At 32.5% G+C, this 20,862-nt stretch overlaps 1 protein-coding gene across 1 annotated transcript; it reads right to left on the minus strand.

Moving 5' to 3' along the window:
- Window positions 1–16,843: 16,843 nt before the first annotated feature.
- On the minus strand, window positions 16,844–18,675 carry LOC122584785. The gene is made up of 5 exons (XM_043756844.1): window positions 18,268–18,675; window positions 17,850–18,073; window positions 17,557–17,731; window positions 17,284–17,481; window positions 16,844–17,086 (listed from the first exon to the last, which is right to left on the minus strand). Exons 1-5 carry the CDS (start codon window positions 18,673–18,675, stop codon window positions 16,844–16,846), a joined length of 1,248 nt encoding a protein of 415 aa, XP_043612779.1.
- Between the last annotated feature and the right edge of the window lie 2,187 nt (window positions 18,676–20,862).

Genomic DNA, 20,862 nt, shown 5'->3' on the forward strand with positions numbered 1-20,862 from the left:
ATAAATGAGGATTTTTTAAAGAGATATTTAATGATCAAAAATAATAGAGAGGTATTTAATGACATTATTAATTATTATATAGGGTTTTAAATAGTATATTGAGGTACATATAGCACGTGCCAATCAAACATTAAGATGGATCATGGGGGACACCTTGAAGTCAATAACAAAATAAATTTATGGGTTTAAAATTGACTTAAAGTCACAAGTTAAATGGTTTTTTTTTTATTCTTTTGTTGAATTCAACTTTTAAATTGAGACTTGCATTTCATCATCTAATAATGAGTATCTATTTAGACCATGATAATTAGTTATTTTAATATAATTTTGTTAAATTTATCTCTTTATAGACATTTGGAAAGAAAAAAGAAATAAAAAAATGTACAACGTTTGGTTTTCTTTAATGCTTAACAAGAGACTGTCTTACAAAAAATACTCTAAATTAAAATAAGAACAAACTAATTGAGTTGAATCAGGTGGTTGGAGTCTTTGCTTCTGGAGACAGAAATTAAGGGTTCGATCTTCATGCCCAATAAGAATCGAGATCACTTTTTATCTTTGATAGAACCTGAAAGCCATATTTTTAACTTAGGTTGGGATAAAAGTATTTACATCTCATCCATAGACCCAAAACCAGTTAAAAATGACACTAAGTGTTACTTATGAGTATTAAACTAAAAAATTATATATCCTGGAACTTAAAACAATTAATACTTCATGGTCGGCCAACATAGTAATAGATAAATTATGATAGAACGGTACCCGCGTAAATGTGGCGGTTTGATGATGCCAACGCCGATGGTGATGGTGGAAGCGGCGTCAAATGATATAGTATTGATGTAAAAATGTTTCATTTAAAGGGGTAGTTGAAAAATTTTATAATATAAAAGAGTGATGATATAATTTAACATTGAAGGTTGATGTGATTTAATATATTAAAGGTAGTATGGTTAATTCGTGTGTTCCAATTCATAATATATGGCTATATTTTTTTATAAAGTAATATATATATATATATAGAGAGAGAGAGGGACGGGGAGGGAGAGAGAGAGTATATATATATATATATATACTCCTTATTAAAAAGGATAACCCCTGTTGAAAGTTATAGGAGGAAAAAAGTCAGAAATACCCTCTATTAATACAATACACCATAAAAACAATACACCTCCACCCTAAGCAGATTTTACACCCAAATTAGCATATGCGGGTCTTTTAATTGAGAAGTTTGAACCATGGTATCCATCGCAACGCGCGGGTACCATACTAGTATATATATATATATATATATATATTTAATCCATTAAAAACAGATCGTTGAAGTAAATTGACTTCTAAAATTGTATGCTCGTTGAAAACAAGACATTTGAGGGAGTGGTTGGGTTTTTTTTAATCAAATACATAGTGCTCACTTTATTTGGTATTTGGTTTGATATTTCTTTACTAATGAGGTCACTGTATTTGATTATTACCTACTTTTTGGTAAAGTATGATATATTGTTACAAACATAAAACAAACTTATGTGAGATGTTATTATTCATTGTTATCGAACGTTATATACTTCATGTTAGAAAAAGCTAATAAGAAACTAAACAATAAAAAAAACCGCAATTGAATCCAGAAATAAATGTCTTATTCATTCTTATCCGACATTATATACTTGTCCAACACATGTTTCTATAAACATGGTCCTAATCTTATGCTAATTGGCTTATTTCCTTTCCTTTTTATTTTAATATGAAATATTCATTTGAAAACTAAAATTTCTATAAAAACTAGAAAATTGACCAAAACACACTATGATCTAAATTTAACACAATTTGTTTTAATTGTATTTTCAAAAACACAATGTGTTTTTATTGTGTAATCCAAAACCACATTGTGTTTTGGATAGCTCATTAAAATCAGAAAATTGTTCAAACACAATGTGATATGAATTTAACAAAATGTGTTTTCTAAAAAAAGAAAACACATTTTGTTAAATTTATATCACAGTGTGTTATACTAGTTTTATAGTTTTCACGAAAATTTTAGTTTTCAAATGATCACAACCCTTATTTTAGTTTATAGTTTATAATTTATAAATTGATTTATTTCAATTTGCCTACTTGCCCATCCCAATTCCGGCCTCTTCCTTGCTTGAAGTATTAATAAGTTTACATTTAACATTTTTTGTTATAATATTAAGAGAAGTGTTGAGAGAGATTGAGAGGAAATTCTATTAATCATCAATTAGGGTTACAATATAGCTTTGTATTTATAGGCTTCAGTAGAATGTTCTAGAGAATATGCCAAGACATAAATAAGGAAGTGAATATCCATACAATATTTAAATATTCATAATACTCCCTATTGGATATTCACAAGTTATTATACGCAAATATGGTGTTTGTTGCCTCATGAAAAACCTTACCAAGAAAAACCCAGTGGGATAAAAACTTGGTGAAGGAAAAAAGAGTGCAGCGTGTATAATACTGCCCCTCATTTGGATACCCGTCTTTAAAATATCGAATATCGATCTTGTATACAAAGTTACAAATGACTTAATAATCTGCTAATTTATTGCTCGATCAGGTTTAATGAAGATTGATTGTGTCACCGTTTACAGTTTATAATTTATAAATTGATTTATTTCAATTGGCCTACTTGCCCATCCCAATTCCCTTTGGCTTGAAGTATTAATAAGTTTACATTTAACATTTTTTGTTATAATATTGAGAGAAGAGTTGAGAGAGATTGAGAGGAAATTCTATTAATCATCAATTAGGATTACAATATAGTCTTATATTTATAGGTTACAATAGAATGTTTTAGAGAATATGCCAAGACATAAATAAGGAAGTGAATATCTATACAATAATAAAATATTCATAATACTCCTCTTTAGATATTCACAAGTTATTAGACGCAAATATGGTGTTTACTGCCTCATTAAAAACCTTACAAAGAATAACCCAGTGATATAAAACTCGGTGAAGAGAAAAAGAGTGCAGCGCGTATAATACTCCCCCTCATTTGAAAATCCGTATTCAGAATATCGAATATGGATCTTGTATACAAATGACTTAATAATCTGCCAATTTATTGCACAATCAGGTTTGATGATGATTGACTGTGTCACCGTTTTGTTAATCATATATTGAGATTGAATCTATCACCGTCTAAGCTTGATCTATATACATCACACTATTGATCTTCAAATGATACCATTGAATATTTCTTGCCAATATCGCGAACACATTCTTATTGGGCATCTTCATTATCGATCTTTGACCATGATCATCTTCGTAGTTTGATGATTGCTTAATCTCTACAATTTGTAATGTCACCGTGTGTGAAAAACTAAATTGTTTGTGACTGTCCTTAGAGCGGATAAGACAAATATCTAACATCAACATATTCAGTCATCTTTTAAGTGAACTCTTTTGATCAAATAATCTGATATCGCATGTAACGAAGTATGTCTTTAGATTCATCCAGTGATAACTTGTTGTTTCGGAGCCATGTATTGCTAACACATTTATAGAAAAATGTGATACCGGGGATATGTAGTACTATTTGTAGTACTGTAAAATGCATCAAAATCCCATTTGCGGTTCGAAACCCATAATAGCTTAATGCGCAAGCCTTGCCAATATTGAGGCTCTTTGACCTTTCGTTAATATATTTTCATAAATAAACAAAGCCTTATTCAATAAATGCTCGATTTCCGAGATAATACAACTTTAAGTTGTAGTATATCCAGCTTTTCATGAGATTCAGTTATATGAATTTGGACCATCCATTCTTTATTTATCTTATTAATCTTCCCTTGGATGTCCACTTGCAATATTACGCTTTGTTAAAGTCTTACTAGGTAAACCCAATGAGGCAAAAGCCTAGTGAAGTGCAAAGAGTACATAACGATGTCAATACGCAATTGATGATATTGCATGCGAACAATTATCTGCCATACACATATCTTGTTTGGCCATATAATGACATAATAATTTCAAAATAAATATTGTTCATAAGAACCATTCATATATATGTTGATCATTAAAAATATGATACATGGTCCAAGCAGTTTATATCCATGTGAAAGTTTAAGCCATTTGTGGGCTCTAATGATAACAAAGAGATACAAATAAATATTTGTATATCACGGTATTCAAATTTACCGATAATATTATCAACAATGAGAGAAATATATCTAGGCCTTTTCGAAAATCTATTTTAGCATTAAGTGTGTCATATATGTCAATATAACAATTTCTCATTTCGCTTTAGCACAAAGACCAACTTATATAATGAAGCTATACATTCTTATGTATGGATGTTAGGTCGAAAATCGACCAAGTATAATTTGTAAAGAAATATTGAAGCTTAGAAGAAATACTTGTACAGAAATTCTGAGACGTCCCTCAGAATTAGTTCTTCTGAAGTCTCACCTCAGATCAAGATCAACATATCTGAAAATGTTCAAACTGAAGTCAAAGACTGAAGAAGAAGATCATCTCAGAAGCAGAGCTCAGAGAGGATCTTACCTGATTGAAGATCTGAAGGCTCTCAGTGAAAAAGTATTTACAACACTTTTTCACTGATTACGAGGAAAGTTTTTTTGCAACCTTAAACTACCTTTACGCGGTTAATAACTTTAAACCTGGGATCGGGATAGTTTTGACAAAAGGTTGGGAATAAAGTATGTCAAGTCACATCAAAGAAACTTACATACTTTATTTGTACGACAGATTGCCATGTCATCAGACATATCTGCCTATAAATATAAGACTTCTCACACTTGCAAAATTGCTGGGAATTTTGGCAATTGCAACGTGTGATATTACTCTAAGTATTCTTACAAGTAATTCCTTGTCGCATAGATCATTTGTATTTCTAGGGTTGTTTAGATATTTTCACAAGTGTGATTATCTTTGTTCCGCAACAACTCTTGTATTTTGTTTATAGAAATAAATAAAATACATTGAAAAATACATATCGACTCATTGCCATAATACTTGAATATAATTAGTATATATATAGTTTCAAGCACTTGTTCATTATTGTTCATATCCATATCTGGATCGTGGTTCGTAACTAGTCTTTATCTAGATTCGAACCACTTGCCAGTCGGGTTACTTGATATACTTGTGTTTATTGTTAACCTATTTTATATCTTGTTATATCTTGTTCTCGTTGTACATCTTGTTTAGGTGGACTCACAATGGACTTCATGTCCAAAACTTTGTGCACGATAAGAGGCTTTAAATATTTAGTAGCAATGTGTGTCTTGCTATATTAGCCAACGTATCTCAATTTCTGCACCTCATAGCATATATGCCCTTAAAAATTTCATGCATAGTATTTAGCGCCTAATAGTATGCATAATTGTTGTCGATGTCAATCTTATTTCAATTCCATGCTTTCAATTTAATGCAATACTTGACATGATATATGTATGTAAGAGATCTATTCATTATTCAAATATCATCGGTTCTTTATGAACCATCATGTCTATATTCTCTTTAAGACACATGTCTGAGTCTTTTCACCTCGATATGACCATCACAATTATTGTTCCTTTCTATTTCGAGGCTTTTTATTTGGAATCGATATATACCACTTTGCATGCGTGACATAGACTTATAGAAGACATCTTTATGAGATACGATCACCATTGGAACATTGAAATTCAAATGTATATGACTTTATTGGATTTAGTGAGCGTGTGAGTCAATTCCCAAACTCAAGTGAATCAATTACCTTATGAACCTTATATTCATGTTCTTTAGTAAGCTCACACAATAAGCATTTTAAATTGTTTATTCTCTCCCCCTGAATCAATTCCTCCGTTGAAATACATCTTTCCGCATTGTTATAGAATATGTACCATATCCAAGATAACGGGGAGGAAATAGTTTATCTTGTTGGCATGATGCAAGCTCATATTGTATAATGATTTTGCCTAGACATATAATTCGGTGTTTTGCTCTCCTAATCATACCATTTGCAATAGACGCTAAATACGCGCTTTAAGATTCACCACCATTTATGAATACTCGCAATCTTATTAGCTAAGCCACTTTTGACGCAAACTTGATGTTGCACTATTCATGTTATATGACCATTTAGACGATGCATCGCTTTTGAATAACTAAATGGTATATTAGATGTATAGGCCACATACATCCCCTTGTATCATCTTTAGATATTTAAGGAAATGAGTCCACACTTGGCTAGCTATTGGTGAATAATTGATATCTTTGAGAGCATATAAACATCATATAATCTCATATATCGATGAATCCATGGATTCTTAACGTAATATTTTGCATCATAATGACCCGAGATGGTCCCGCCGGTCATGCCAAACATTAATTATAAAATCATGGTTCATAAACTTCTAGTTATGACCATATGTGACTCAATTTCATTATGCATTGTATAATTCATATACAAAGATGATACAAAAAAAAAGTGTATCATTTACTCTTAAATATGGTTCCTCTTGATCATATTATATTAGCTATCTAAGTAGATCTTTAGAAACTGATGTGACTAATTTATACCCATTACTCACATCCTTATTGGCCTATTTCTTATGCGTTTTAAGTATATTTTGTATGCATTTGGCGCGTTTATGGTGTTTGTTAGTGTTTATAGGCTCTAAACAGGTTACACGTTCATTTGGTGCAATTACGAAGGGTTATTGGCCTAGAAGTTGAATTGAATGATTGAGAGTTGATTTAAGTGGAAAAGACGGTGAAGCTCGGCTTGTATTCGAGATCGAAAGAAGTTTGTCTTAGATAAGCTATGTTTGCGCCGCAGTGGAGGGAGGTTATGCCCACTGCGCCGCAGTCCATATCCACAGAAAAGAGTGGAACACACCCCACTGCGCCGCAGTGGGGGTTGCACTAGGACGACTACGCCGCAGTCGAATCAAAGGGAAAGAAGGCCGAGGAATCAGACTGCGCCGCAGTGGAGGGTGCGCACTGCGCCGCAGTCACCTTGAAGTCAAAGTCAAACATGACTCATTGCGCTGCAGTGAGGGGAGACAAAGCCCACTGCGCCGCAGTGGGTGCACGGGGGCTGAAGGGTTGGATCATTTTCTGCATCAGATTTTGAAGGAGTATAAAAGAAAAAACCCTAGTTCGAAAATAGGTTATCAAAAATCTTTCTAGGAGCTGTTCTACAAGGGTTCTTCAATCTCCAATCAAGATAATTTCTTAGGCGGATTCATTGAAGATTCACGAGTACCCATCTAGATCGTATCTACTTACTGTCTTGCAATTTATTTTTCATCAAACGATTGGTACATCATGTTTCTCTTCTATTTTAATTATTATTGTGGATTGATCATGAGTGGCTAAGAGTTTAATCATCCACCTTGATGAAATGAGACAGATAATGTGATTGCAATATTTTTAATTCAAAAGAGTTTATTTAATTATCGTTGTTCTGTGATCTTGATGACTTTAATTCTTTTTATTAATTAATTTTGATATTGGTTGCATATGATTCTTCGTTGGTGGTATCAGTTGAATGTGTATGTGATTTTAAAACGGTTACTTGTCTATGAGTAATTATCACTAGTTCATGGTATGATAATGAATATCATTTTAAGAAAAGATTAATTTTGTCAACGTGATTGATATCGGTTGGTGGTACCACGTTATTGTCACATAGATTCAATTGATAATTTGATAGTCAATAAAACTGATTGTTGGAAGAATTGTCTTTGCTTTGGTGGTACCGGCTTGGGTAATTTAACTAGCAGTCAGGTGATTAGATATTTTGTTCACGGTTGGTGGTACCACGTGAGCACCTTAATCTTGTCACGATTATCTTTAAATTCTAGAGAATTTGTTCTTAATTAAATGCAATCACATTTGAAGTCGAGGGAAGTCAAGGTGGATGACTTTTAGTTATATTGACTGAAGTTCTTTACAAATTTATGCAATTATTTTGCAAACTAATTTTACTTTAATTGTCAAGAGGATTTTCAAAGCAACACCCATTTTCCAAACCATTTCATAAGCAACTAGTCATTTCCAATCCCTGAGAACGAACTCGGACTTATCTCTTAACTATATTACAAACGATCGGGTCCACTGCCCGTGAGTGCGTAGTAGTGAGTTTTTAGGTAGTTTAAGTTTTATAAATTTAAAGCTCGATTTTGCACATCAGAAACCATCAAAATGTCAATAATATGACTTTAATCATATAGAAGTCGATCATTGCGAGTTTTATGTCGTGGTCATAAATGAAACACTATATTTATTTGCATGACCAAGACATGTATTGATCATTCTGATCATATGTAATTGAATTCACCTTAGTGAATGGATACAACACCATTAGACGGCTTTAGAAATTCTATCAAGTTGCTACTTCATGAGCATCTATGTCAAATTGTACTGGCTTGTATTGTATAACTTTTGCAACTTTATGTGCAACTACTTATAAGGAGACTTTAAAATGAATAACATGTTTGATTATCATATAGTTCATATGACCATTGTCATGTATTTGGACATGCTCTCATATTGAGGTCTTACAGTGATTCTTCATAATTATATGAAGTAAGATGAATCGTATCAAGAATAGTCAGAATTACCAACAACGATTAATTTAATGACTTGATGATTAGAGTTGACCCTCAGTCAATAAATAAGAATAAGTATAAATTTTTTATATTAAAATTGAATACAAATTTATGATTGTTCTTTTGGAGAAAATATTTATTACAAACATTTATTTGTTTGCCATTTATATATTAAAAATTGTTCAAGCCATGAAATTCATGTATACTAATTTAGGTAGTTCATGTCAAGTATATGACATAATTGCATGATATTAAATAACCATGTCGCCTAATAAACTGATGTTATTAGCAAATCAAAATTCAATCATATAAATCAGTAACTTCTGATTATGATTTTTGATCCAACAAAATAAAAAATAAGTGTAGTTCGTTTATCATAACTCGAGGGGAGAATCATTAAGAACTTTTGATTTACAAATTTTAACTACATGAGATAGTTTAATCAGTAACCTAGAGTTATTTGTTTTGCCTTGAACGTGTTCAAAGGATCATACAAGAACTTTAAGTTCTTTACCAAATAATAAACACATGCGGTAATTTATATAATAACTTATAGTTATTCATGCTTTGAATGTTCAAAGAAATCATAATAGAACATCATGTTCTTTATTAAATCTGAACTACACGTGGTAGTAATCAATGACATATAATTATCTTACTTTGAATGAATTCAAAGTATCATGCACATAACTGTGGTCATGGAATGCACATAATTGTGAGTCATGTTATATAAATATAAGTATTCTCATAATTCCAAAGGATCTTTCACTGTTAAATATTCATGTATCCCTATAACTGCAACGGGTCTTTCACCGCAGATATGCAAGTGTTGTCATAATTCCAACGAGTCTTTCGTCGTTATATATCCGCTTTTGAAATCGTCAAAGAAAAATTATTGATTTTACACGCTCTTGCAAAGAGGTCTTATTACCTCTCCAAGATTTGTCATTATTACTACAAAATAAGAGAATATGTAGTCCATTGAAGTTCTTGTTTAATAAACCTTAGTTTATTAACAAATATTGAAGTCAATTGTCATTGTAAATAACCGTTGTTATTTACATATATGAGCTACAATTATTTATACTTTGAATAATTCAAAGAGTAGCAAAATAATTATATCAAAATTCATGCTCTTCAAAACATAACTCTAGTTATGTTATTATTGATTCAATCCAAAAAGAGAAAACATTTAAGTTTCTTATGATAACTATAGTTATGATTCACCTTGGTGAATAATGAAAAAACAATTTGTGAGGAAACATTGGAGTTTCTTATGCATAACCGTAGTTATGATCCACCTTAGTGAATAACGAAAAAAAAACAATTACTGAGGAAACCTTGAAGTTTCTAATGCATAACCGTAGCACGTTATGATTTACTTTAGTGAATTACAAAGAACAATGTTCCTTTTATGCATAACTAGTATTATGAAATCATGAATTGTTTCAAGCAATCTTAAGAAGAATTATAAGTTCTTTTTAAACATATACTCGTAACTTATATTGTATTCTATACTTTTTAAACATATACTCGTAACTTATATTGTATTCTATACTTTATAGCATAAATCATGGAAATCCGTTGACAATTCATCATTAGACAAAAGAAATTGTTTTGAAATCCATGAGAAACATAAATACTCACATCAAGTTTTATTAAGAAAAATAAAATAAAGAAAATAATTATTCCTCCGTAAATTATAATCAGCCCAAAGTTTTAGTGAGAATAACATATTTTCAAACATAAACATTAGGGATGTGCGTGGTCCGGTTTGACCGGTTTTTGCTAAGAATCTCAACCAAACCAATGTAAACGGTTCAACGATTTTTTGAACCAACCCGTCCAAATTATTATGCCAAACCAAACCAACCAAAACCAATTAACCGGTTTGGTTTGGTCCAGTTAAACGGTTATCACACTTTTGACATACAATATATTAAAACTTCTAGTAATACTAACTTGCAAAAGTTTCACACATACTTGAAATGAAATATAAAGGGTTGAAAATGCATTAAAAAAAACCGAAAAGAAAAAGTAGAAATTACTATTTTGAATAGTGCATACAATTCGTGTATACCCGACGGGGGATTCATCATTTTAGGATTATAAAAATCATATATATTAGCTTGGTAATTGATTGTTAAAAATTATCTTAAAGATCGAGATAAGAATTTGAATATTTTCAAACTTTTGCAAAGCTAATATTTTATAATTTATAATATTGAATATATATATATATATATATATATATGTAATAAATTAATATAAATAAATGGTCCGGTTTGGTTAAACCGGTTTGATAAAAGTCTAAAACCATGAACCAAATCATAGGAGCGGTTTATGAAAAAGACAAACCGACGATCTAAGTTTTTGATTTCAAACCCGACCAATCCAACTAATTACTTCGGTTTAAACGGTTTAGCCAGTTTAGACCAAACCGTGCACATCCATAATAAACATAAAGTATATATAACCTTCATTGCACTAATAGTTTCAAATTTGTAAAATATACATTGCGAAGGAATAATTTTGACATACCAAAATGTCGATTGAATAAGTATAAGCCATCAGTTAATGCGGAGGTGAGTCATCGAATATATTTTTATTATTGTAAACCTTGTAACTATTAAAAGACACGTGAGGACTGAATCATTCGATAACCCATCGGTTGATCTCAAAAGAAATTTGCCATCCGAAAATTAATAAAGTGTGCATAAAACATATTGTAAAAACAGAATAAACATGAAGCAAACGAATTGCTTTCTTGTCATGAGTTAACTTGTACTTCAAATGATAGTTATCCAAATCGAATCACTTGTCGAACTAAAGATGATCGTAATCAAGTTTAGCTACCGTTAACGGTCAATTCAGATAAATCATTCAAATATACATGTATGACACAAATAATGGATACATGAACAAAACATATATTTTCTTTTTAAGAATGAGAGTCACCCAAATCCAAGTACTTGTTGAGATAAACAAGGCCGTAACCAAGTTCAAGTTTGTTAGTAGCAAATTGGGACCATCATAATTCAAAAGAAAAAACTTGTTTCATTCGATAACTTAATAATAATTATAGACATAATAATAATAAAAAAAACAAATAATGATATAATAACATACATCTAATTAAAAGGAAAATATATCACATAAATCTATGTTAACAAACATGCACTGTTCTCATGATTAAATTTTGTTTAATTAAGATCATATAGTAATTTAAAAGTGAGAATCAATAGACTAACAGGTGTCGAAAGTAATGTTTCATCTAGAAATAAATCTTTATTGAATTCATAATTGAACAACCCATGAGAAAGTATATGTGTTGTTTTCAAGTTTGTTTGTAGCAAATTCAGACTATCATAATTCAAAAGAAAAAACTTATTTCATTCGATAACTAAATAATAATTATAGACACAATAATTATAAAAAAAAACAAATAATGATATAATAACATACATCCAATTAAAAGGAAAATATATCACATAAATCTATGTTAACAAACATGTACTGTTCTCATGGTTAAATTTTGTTTAATTAAGATCATATAGTAATTCAAAAGTGAGAATCAATAGACTAACAGGTGTTGTTTCATCTAGAGATAAATCTTTATTGAATTCATAACTGAACAACCCATGAGAAAGTATATGTGTTGTTTTAGAAAAGAAATCAATAAATTTATTTACTCGTATATGTTTACCTTCTAGTTTGAAAATAATATTCTGGATCTTTTTGTTGATCTCAATGAAGTTGTCGGCTAAATTATTTTTTTTTGATTGTTTCAAATACTCAAAGGAGTTAATCGACCGGATTATGTTTTTAGGGTTTAAAGACTATTGTGCTGTGTTATAATATTGAGAGAAGAGTTGAGAAAAATTGAGAGGAAATTTTATTAATCATTTATAATATAGCCTTGTATTTATAGGCTCTGATGTGTAAAAATCTAGTTAAATTAAAATCCTTAAAAATACTCCGAATCGAATACCACACACAATCGGGCAGTGGACCCGTCCGTATGCAATATAGATTAAAGCAAGTAAAGGTTCGTTCCACGGAGACTACAAAGAGCTAGCGAGTTTTAAGTAGTTAAAAAGATTTTGGTTTTTAAAGACACCACGTCGTCTTGGTTTTTATTTTAAAAAGTTAGTTGATTGAAAGAGTTAGAAATTCCAAAGAATTTATCGAAAAGATAATTGTCGTATATCAACTAGAATTAAAAGATCATCCACTTTGACTCCATGGCACACATTATTTAGGTTGCATCTATATTAAAACCAATTCAACTTGTTGATTTTATAACGAGGTAGAACAAAGAACTCACTAATTGCGCACCTAGCTTATTACCCTATCCAACCCATTAACCAATTTTTCGACCCCTAAGTTCCGGTTACCACCTTCCCTATCAAGACCTACTAAATTGACTAAATTGTTGTGTTATTGTAAACAATCTTGTCTATTGATTTTACCAAACCGTTAACACTTTGAATTCTATTATCTATTGTCGTTTATTGTCTTGTTACCACAAGTCAACACCTATTAATTGTACCCAATTAACTAGAACAATGCACTTCTAAACCTAGATACCTCTAGATCATTCATACATTATCAACAAAATAGTAGATAAGAGCACAAGAACTCAAAACATGAAGATTATGACAAAACGTTTAACAATCAACTTCAATTCTAAAATTATGCAACCATTATTCAATGTGTCACTTCATCTCAGTGGATGATGAAGTTATTTAGCTAGACATAATCATAAATAAATCACAAATAGCAAAAGAAAGAGTAAACATCTTGTACCAAAGTGCGGAAGAGAATGAAAAGCTAAGAAAATCGACGTTTGAATGCCTTGAAACTCACGAGCAACCCTTAGATCTTGGTGGACGAAAAAGCTGCTGAATATTGCCTCAAAGAACCCTAAAATCGACTGGAAGTGAATGTATATCGAATGAGAGGGTTTTGGTCTTGTATTTATAGTGAAATCTCAAAAGAAAATCTGCCGACCTAGTTTATGCGCCGCACAAACCTTACTTTCCTTATTTTGCTCGCCCGATATGCGCCTCATGCTCCTCCTGTGCGCCGCACACCAACTTTTGCCAAATTCCCTGATCAAAATTCCTTCTTGTGCGCCGCATAAACCTTCTGTGCGCTGCATGAATTGTCAGAACTTGCGAAACTTGTATTTTTTGACTTGTCTTCACTCGTACTCGTCCAAGAACCATCCTAATGCATCTTTTATCCTTCCAAATGCCCTTTCTAACCAATGTACCTGTTCTAAGCCTGAAATCACTAACAATACCATCAAAGCATCGAATATACATGTAACTTACACATAATTAAGCTTAGAACGACTTAGAAACGATATGAGAATGTATATATAAATGGATATATCAGGCTCCAATAGAATGTTATAGAGAATATGCTAAGACATAATTAATAAGGAAGTGAATATTCATATAATAATAAAATATTCATAATATTTTTAGAATTATTGTTTTATACAACTATGAATCGCCAAGCTAGTGGGGGACTGGTCTATCTTATATCTATCGTGTGTTTAATATTTTTGACAAAGGATATTCTAAGATGAAGACTTTGATTGTTTGATTCATATGTATAAGATGTTGAATGACGTGTTTGATTCATATTTTAGTTTGAATTTTAAGAACTAATTGCATTTTTGGTCCCTGTGATATCATACTTTTCGCAAGAATGGTCCAAACTTTTCAAAAGTTGCAATTTGGGTGCCAAAAGTATGATTTCTTCGCAGGAATGGCCCAAACTGACGATTCCGTTAAAATTTCACCGTTAAATGCACCATGTGCACCTCACGTGATGAGCAATATCGTCTTCCTGCATAAACAAGGACCAATCTGACAATTAACTGATTCTTTATTTCTTTATCTTTTTACTTTATTTACCTCCTTATCCAAACACATACATCTAACTTATTCTCATATCTTCAATCACAACTCATTTAAAATCTACCTCCAAACCCATTCATATCCATTTTTGTACACAAAATATTAATAGATCTACATAACATTTATATTTATATATACATATATATCTAGAACGTATATTAGAAAGAAAGAAAAAGTTATGAAAATCCATTTTCAGATCTTCAATTTCTTTTTAGAGAAAAAAAAATATATGTGGTGGCGGTAGTGATGAAAATTGTGCTAAATCTATATAACAAATCTTGATTCCTATTAGAGAAAAGAAGGAAACAGGGGTGTGCCAAACTGCTAATGCTAGTGATGAAAATGGTGGTTGAGTGATGATGCTTTGATGGTGACGAACGATGACAACACCCATTCTATAAGATCTATGCGGTGGCGGTGGTGGTGATTGTTTTATCGCATTAGTGGTGGCCGGAGCTCGTGGTGGCAGCGTAGGGTATTGATGGCGAGGTGGGAGATATTAGATAGATTCAAATTAGGTGGTGGTGGTGGGTGGCTCTTCCTTTGTGTGTGTGACTGTGTATGTGTTTACCGAATTACTGCAGCCACCATTCTTCCCACCAGTTGTCTTGCTATTAACTTGTAATGGGAATGGTGAAGAATTCCCATCTGAATCGACGACCGGCCAAAAGTCGCCTGAAAACGCCAACAAAGCCGGAAATCGACCGAAAGTTGTCAGTCTTGCTATTAACTCTCATTATATTGTATGTATATATATATACATAATATAATTTATTTGTTGTTGTTTTGGAATGAGATTTGGGTTTTACGTGATGAGATTTGGATTATGATTGAGAGTATAAAGATCTGATGTGGTTGGAGCCCTACAACTACATATCATGTTCTTGTTTTTCTTGATTTTATGATTCAGATTGAAAGAAAATTTAAGATATTAGGGTTATAATGGAAAAAGAAAAGGAAGAGAAAAGGGGCAAAGGTGGAAGAACTTTATATGCCAAAACTACCCTTCACGTGACATGCACATGGGCACAGTAACGGAATAAAATGGACGGAAGTTGCAGTTTGGACCATTTTTGTGAAAAAATCACACTTTTGGCACCAAAATTGCAACTTTTGAAAAGTTTGGACCAAACGTGCGAAAAGTGTGATAACACAGGGACCAAAAATGCAATTAGTTCTTATTCTAACATTTACTTTTTGTAAAGATTTAAGTTTCAAATTTTGATTTGGAAGTCTACATGTTAAACAAATATTATCTTTGTATGTCATGTTTTGCTAAACAATAATTAAACTTTAAAATACATATAAAGTCTATAGAAAACATTTTTAAAAATGTGATTCAATATTATAAAAAAAACAAAGTTAATTGCAAGATTGGTCCGTGTGGTTAGTCCCTTTTTAACAAAGTATCGTTGTAATGAGGGTCTCTATTTTGAGAATTATTTGCAAGATTAGTCCCTTTTTAACAGAACCTTTAGCGGGTGCTGTCAAGTCTTCACGTGGTCATCAACTCATCACGTGCAGGGCAATATTGTCTTTTCATGCAACACATGGTGATATGTAGATGTCGTTCTCCTTCTATCATTCGAACCTCTTGGACATGTAATAATCCCGGGAGAAGGTTTTATTGTTGTGGAAAAATGGTAAATCTTTTTGCATCTTATATTAATCAAGTTAACAAATTTAATTGGAATCTTGGTTTTAACTATAATAGGGATCAAGTTGTGGGTTTATTTAGTGGTATGATCCACCAATGTGTACAAGAGGATGTTGGTGATAAGTTGGGTGTTTTTTATTGTTTGGTTTATGTTATTAGGTTGATTTGATAACAAATTATGTAAGTGTTGTAACAAACTTTTGCAAATATGGGAATAAAAGTCGATTATGCTGTTTAGTTTCTTTCCATTTTTTGTTTATTTTGTTTTGATGAAATGGCTTGATTGAATGTTCACTGACAATTGAATGACAAATGCAAAGACTTGGTATTCTGCAATGGTATTCAATGGTATTCTGCAATGCAAAAAATTTGGTTGACAATTGAATGTCAAATACCAAAAAAGTTTTTGCAAATATGCAGGAAATGTACCAACAAATTACCAAAAAGAAACTGCTATGGTATTCAATGGTATATCACAAACTCAACTACCCAATATTATGCAAAAAAGCATTAAAATTAAACAACCACATATCCAATATTGTTGCCTGATACATACCAAAAGAAACCATTCTTAACAAAAGACACCATTCTAAGCATAACATATGTCTAAGCATCATGAATAAAACACAAACATAATAGTTTAATATTGATGGAAACAAAAGGATAAACTAAGTTGCTTGAGAACCAACAGCTTGAGAACTTGAATTTGCACTCTTCTTACCACCACCAGCTTGAGAACTTGTAGTCTTCTTACCACCACCAGCTTGAGAAGTTGCAGTCTTCTTACCACAACCCTTGGAACCACCAGCTTCTGAAGTTGTATTCTTTTTTGGACATGTTCTCTTGTTGTGACCATCAAGTTTGCAATTTACACACTTCAGCTTAGCACCAGCCCTTGATATCCTGTCTTCCTTAATTATTTGCAGATCAACAACACTCTGCCTTCTCTTCTTCTTAGGCCTTCCAATTGGATTCTTTTTTTCTTTTTTTTGGGGGGGGGGGGGGGGGTAATTGTTATAAGCCATTCAGACTTAGGCCAGTGCACTTTACCTCTAATTGGATTAATCTTGAAACTGTACATTCTTTTCCAAGTTTGCAGCCAATAAACAGGATTAACATATGACTCTGGGCTTCCTATGGTGCCTTCATTGTCTGCAACATCGAATATAGAGGCCATAACATGCTTACATGGCATTCCGGTCAACTCCCACCTCCTGCATGAGCATGTCCTCAATTCCAAATCAACCACATGTTGATCCATCCATGGACCAACTACTTCAAACGTGGTATGCCCATTGAATGTTGCCTGTTACAATACAAGCTACATAAAGAAAACAGAATCTGAAAACTAATTACAGTAGATTTGAAGAAAAACACATACTCTGTACTTTGTAGCTTCTGTCTTGATTGCTTCAAACATTTCAGTAGCTCTTGGTGTTAAAGGGCCAGCACTTTGGTCAATATCCTTTTGCACTTTGGCAAGTCTCTTCATGTTATATTCTCTAATGAACTCTAAACACAGAATTATGGGTTTCTCCCTACCATCAACTAGTTGCCTATTGTAAACCTCACACACATTGTTCAATAAGATATCACAATTTGCCCTTCCTATACAGACAAATACAAAATCCAAAACAATTTAACAACTATTAGATTGCAAACTGGAAAACATACATGTGCCCTGAATATATAGAAAACATAATGAAACACAAGTTAAAAAGTAAATCCTTGTAAACTTGTCCCCTGAAAACAGACTTTGACCAATGCCTTGGTGGTATTTCCTTTAACCAATTATAAGCTTCTTGCTTCACTTTTTTCAAATCTTCCATGACCTTGTTAAATTCTGCAACTGTGGGTGAGTTTACAGCTTTCCAAAGAAAATCCTGGTAAACTTGCCCCTGAAGTTCAGATTCATGTTCTCATAAATGTGTTTTACACAAAACCTGTGCTCAGCACATGGGAATAATTGTGCAATTGCAGGTATTATCCCCAATATAATAAAGATATATACAAGTTAAATGACTAAAAAGTAAACAGAAATTACAATGTTACAAGTAAACAGAAATTACAATAAAAGATAGAATGTGTTTACCTGTTGCCTATCACTAATGAAAGTAAAGTTTGACATGTGATCCAAGTTTAGATCTTCTCCAAGGCATTCAAGGAACCAAGTCCAGGAAGCCCTATTCTCAGACTCCACAATGCCATAAGCAAGTGGGTAAGTTTGATGGTTTGGATCTACACCAACTGCAATCAACAGAATCCTTGTAGCAGGAGACTTCATGAAAGACCCATCCAAACCCAATAGATCTCTCTTTCCAGCTTTAAACCCAACCTTCAATGGACCCAAGCAAACATATACTCTTCTAAACTGCCTTGTGTCACTGTTAAGATCATGATTTGGTTCAAAGTTAAGCTTGACAGTTATGTCTGGGTTGCATGCTTTTAATTCAAGGATGTAATCCTTCAACATTCCATACTGTTGTGGGTAATCACCCATTATTCTTGCCTTTGCCTTATCAAAATCCCTGTAAATCTTGTGCTTGGAGACCCCTATTTGAATTTTTTTTGTAGTTGATCTCTAAGAAAGCTTGCTTTAACCTTGGACTCTGGGTTTAACTGCTCTTGAATCTGCTTTGCCAAAAACTCGTCATTACATTTTCTTAAGTTTCTTGTTTGTTGACATTTGTGTACTTGCTTATAAGTCCTCACCATCCATGTTCCTTCTCCTTTAGGCTTACCAATATACAATTGCCAAGGACACTTTTCTTTTTCTCCACTAGGTTTAGATTCTTTTTCATTTGATTTTTTTTTTGTCCATTTAATACCCTGTGGACTTTTTATCATTCCTAGACCCACAGTTTCCAAAGGAATATAATTTTTCTTCTGTTTGGGCCCACATGTTGCATCTGATTCAATTGGTCCATCTCCACTAGGCTGCTTCTGCATTTCAGGCCCATCTACACTGGACTCTGCTCCTGCATTTCTTTTTCTTTTGCACTGGGCTGTTCCTGGACTAGTTGAGTAGTCTGAGTAAACATTAGAATTGTACCTTCACATATCACCCTAAATCTTGTTTTATCATTTCTAGTTATTTTAAGTTGCCTCCTAGTTTCTATTGCATGCATGGTAACCATATCTCTCATTTCTAGTTTGGTCCCAAACACTTGACCAAGAAAAAGTGTGCCTTTTTATCAGGATTTGTGGTATGCTCACTTCTTAATTCTTTTAAAGCCTTTTTCCTAACTGCATCATCCTCCTCATCTGTTCCACTATCAAGATTCTCAAAATTAAGATTTTCAGGATCACCAGGTAAGTCTTTCTCCTTTGCAGTTCCTAAATTACATCCTACCCACTCTACATCAGCATCTATGTTATCTCTAAAGTCACTCATATCAATCTCAGGATCTTCCATCCTATGTTCATCATCAACTACAAAGTCAGAATCTTCACTCTTCCCATCACTGTCACCATCCTCCCCATCATCATGAGCCTCATTATCAGGCTCATCATCATCATCACCAGGCTCATCAAATTATGTATTGCCTACATGCTCATGACTGACATCATACCCCTTATTAATCCCACTACCCTGCCCAATTTCTTTTTGAACTCCCACATTCACAAACCTTTCAGTGAATACATCATCATTAAACATTTCATTGACTGGTGTACCACCATTATTAAGTATCTGATTCACCTCATTTGAACATATCCTAGGAGTTTGTTCAATCTGCTTTGGTATATAAGGTGAAATTGTAACAGTTTCTACTTCAATTGCTTCATTTCCACCCACCCCAGCTTCTGTTTTTTCTCCACTAGGTTCATTTCCCCCCACCATAGGCTGTGTTTCAACTTCAATTGGTTCATTTCCACCCACCCCAGCATGTGTTTCAACTTCAATTGGTTCATTTCCACCCACCCCAGCTTATGTTGTTTCAATTTGCAGTTCATTAATACCCAAACCAGTTTGTGTTTCACCTTGAAGTGTTTCACTAAACAACTTCCTTTTACGAACGCCCATATTTTTTACAGGCACATAAGGTTTTGTTAGGGCATCATCTATTTCCTTTAACCAATTAGGTACCTTATTCACAACACTTCTAGGGGTTATCTCTACATTGGTTTTCCAACTTTCTATGTATACTTCTATAATTTTGGATTTGGATTTGCCAATAAAACTCATCAAATTCCTAACATCATCGTCACTACCTAAAGCATGCAGGCCACAATCAAGATTATTACCAGGTTACTTAAAGTGGTACCACATTGGAATTTTTTCGCATACCCTATTTCTTTGAGCATAGCTTCTAGCTCGAGAACAGAAAACTCATCTCCATCTACGGAGTCTACATAATTGACCTTACCATTGATGTATTTCCTCCCTAGAACCGTCGTGAACCACCCAGCATGATGAATTTTCAAAGAAAAATATGTAGGGGATGCACCTACAAGAAAAATGAAATTTATGTATATTTTAGTATAAAAAATCACATACATACATCCATTTTTGTATATACTATATTATATATGCAGAATAAATTAAAAAAATGAATAAATAACTGAAGAAAATGAAAAACTAAATCACTCACCATATATCTAAGCAACATTCCATGCTTTATCAGTTGATCGAAGCAGCCACAACATTGTTGATCATTAATGGATGTTTGGAGTTAATCGTATTTTT

This window comes from Erigeron canadensis, chromosome 1 (genome assembly GCF_010389155.1).
Source record: "Erigeron canadensis isolate Cc75 chromosome 1, C_canadensis_v1, whole genome shotgun sequence".
NCBI lineage: Eukaryota > Viridiplantae > Streptophyta > Magnoliopsida > Asterales > Asteraceae > Erigeron > Erigeron canadensis.

What these genes read in the sequence shown, in the direction of transcription:
- LOC122584785 (XM_043756844.1), bottom strand. Translation starts at nt 18,675, where the DNA reads ATGGGTGATTACCCACAACAGTATGGAATGTTGAAGGATTACATCCTT. An exon ending in TCATTAGTGATAGGCAACAG is followed by an intron (nt 18,074 to 18,267) that starts GTAAACACATTC and finishes TCTGAACTTCAG; the next exon opens with GGGCAAGTTTACCAGGATTT. An exon ending in TCTATATATTCAGGGCACAT is followed by an intron (nt 17,732 to 17,849) that starts GTATGTTTTCCA and finishes GGTTTACAATAG; the next exon opens with GCAACTAGTTGATGGTAGGG.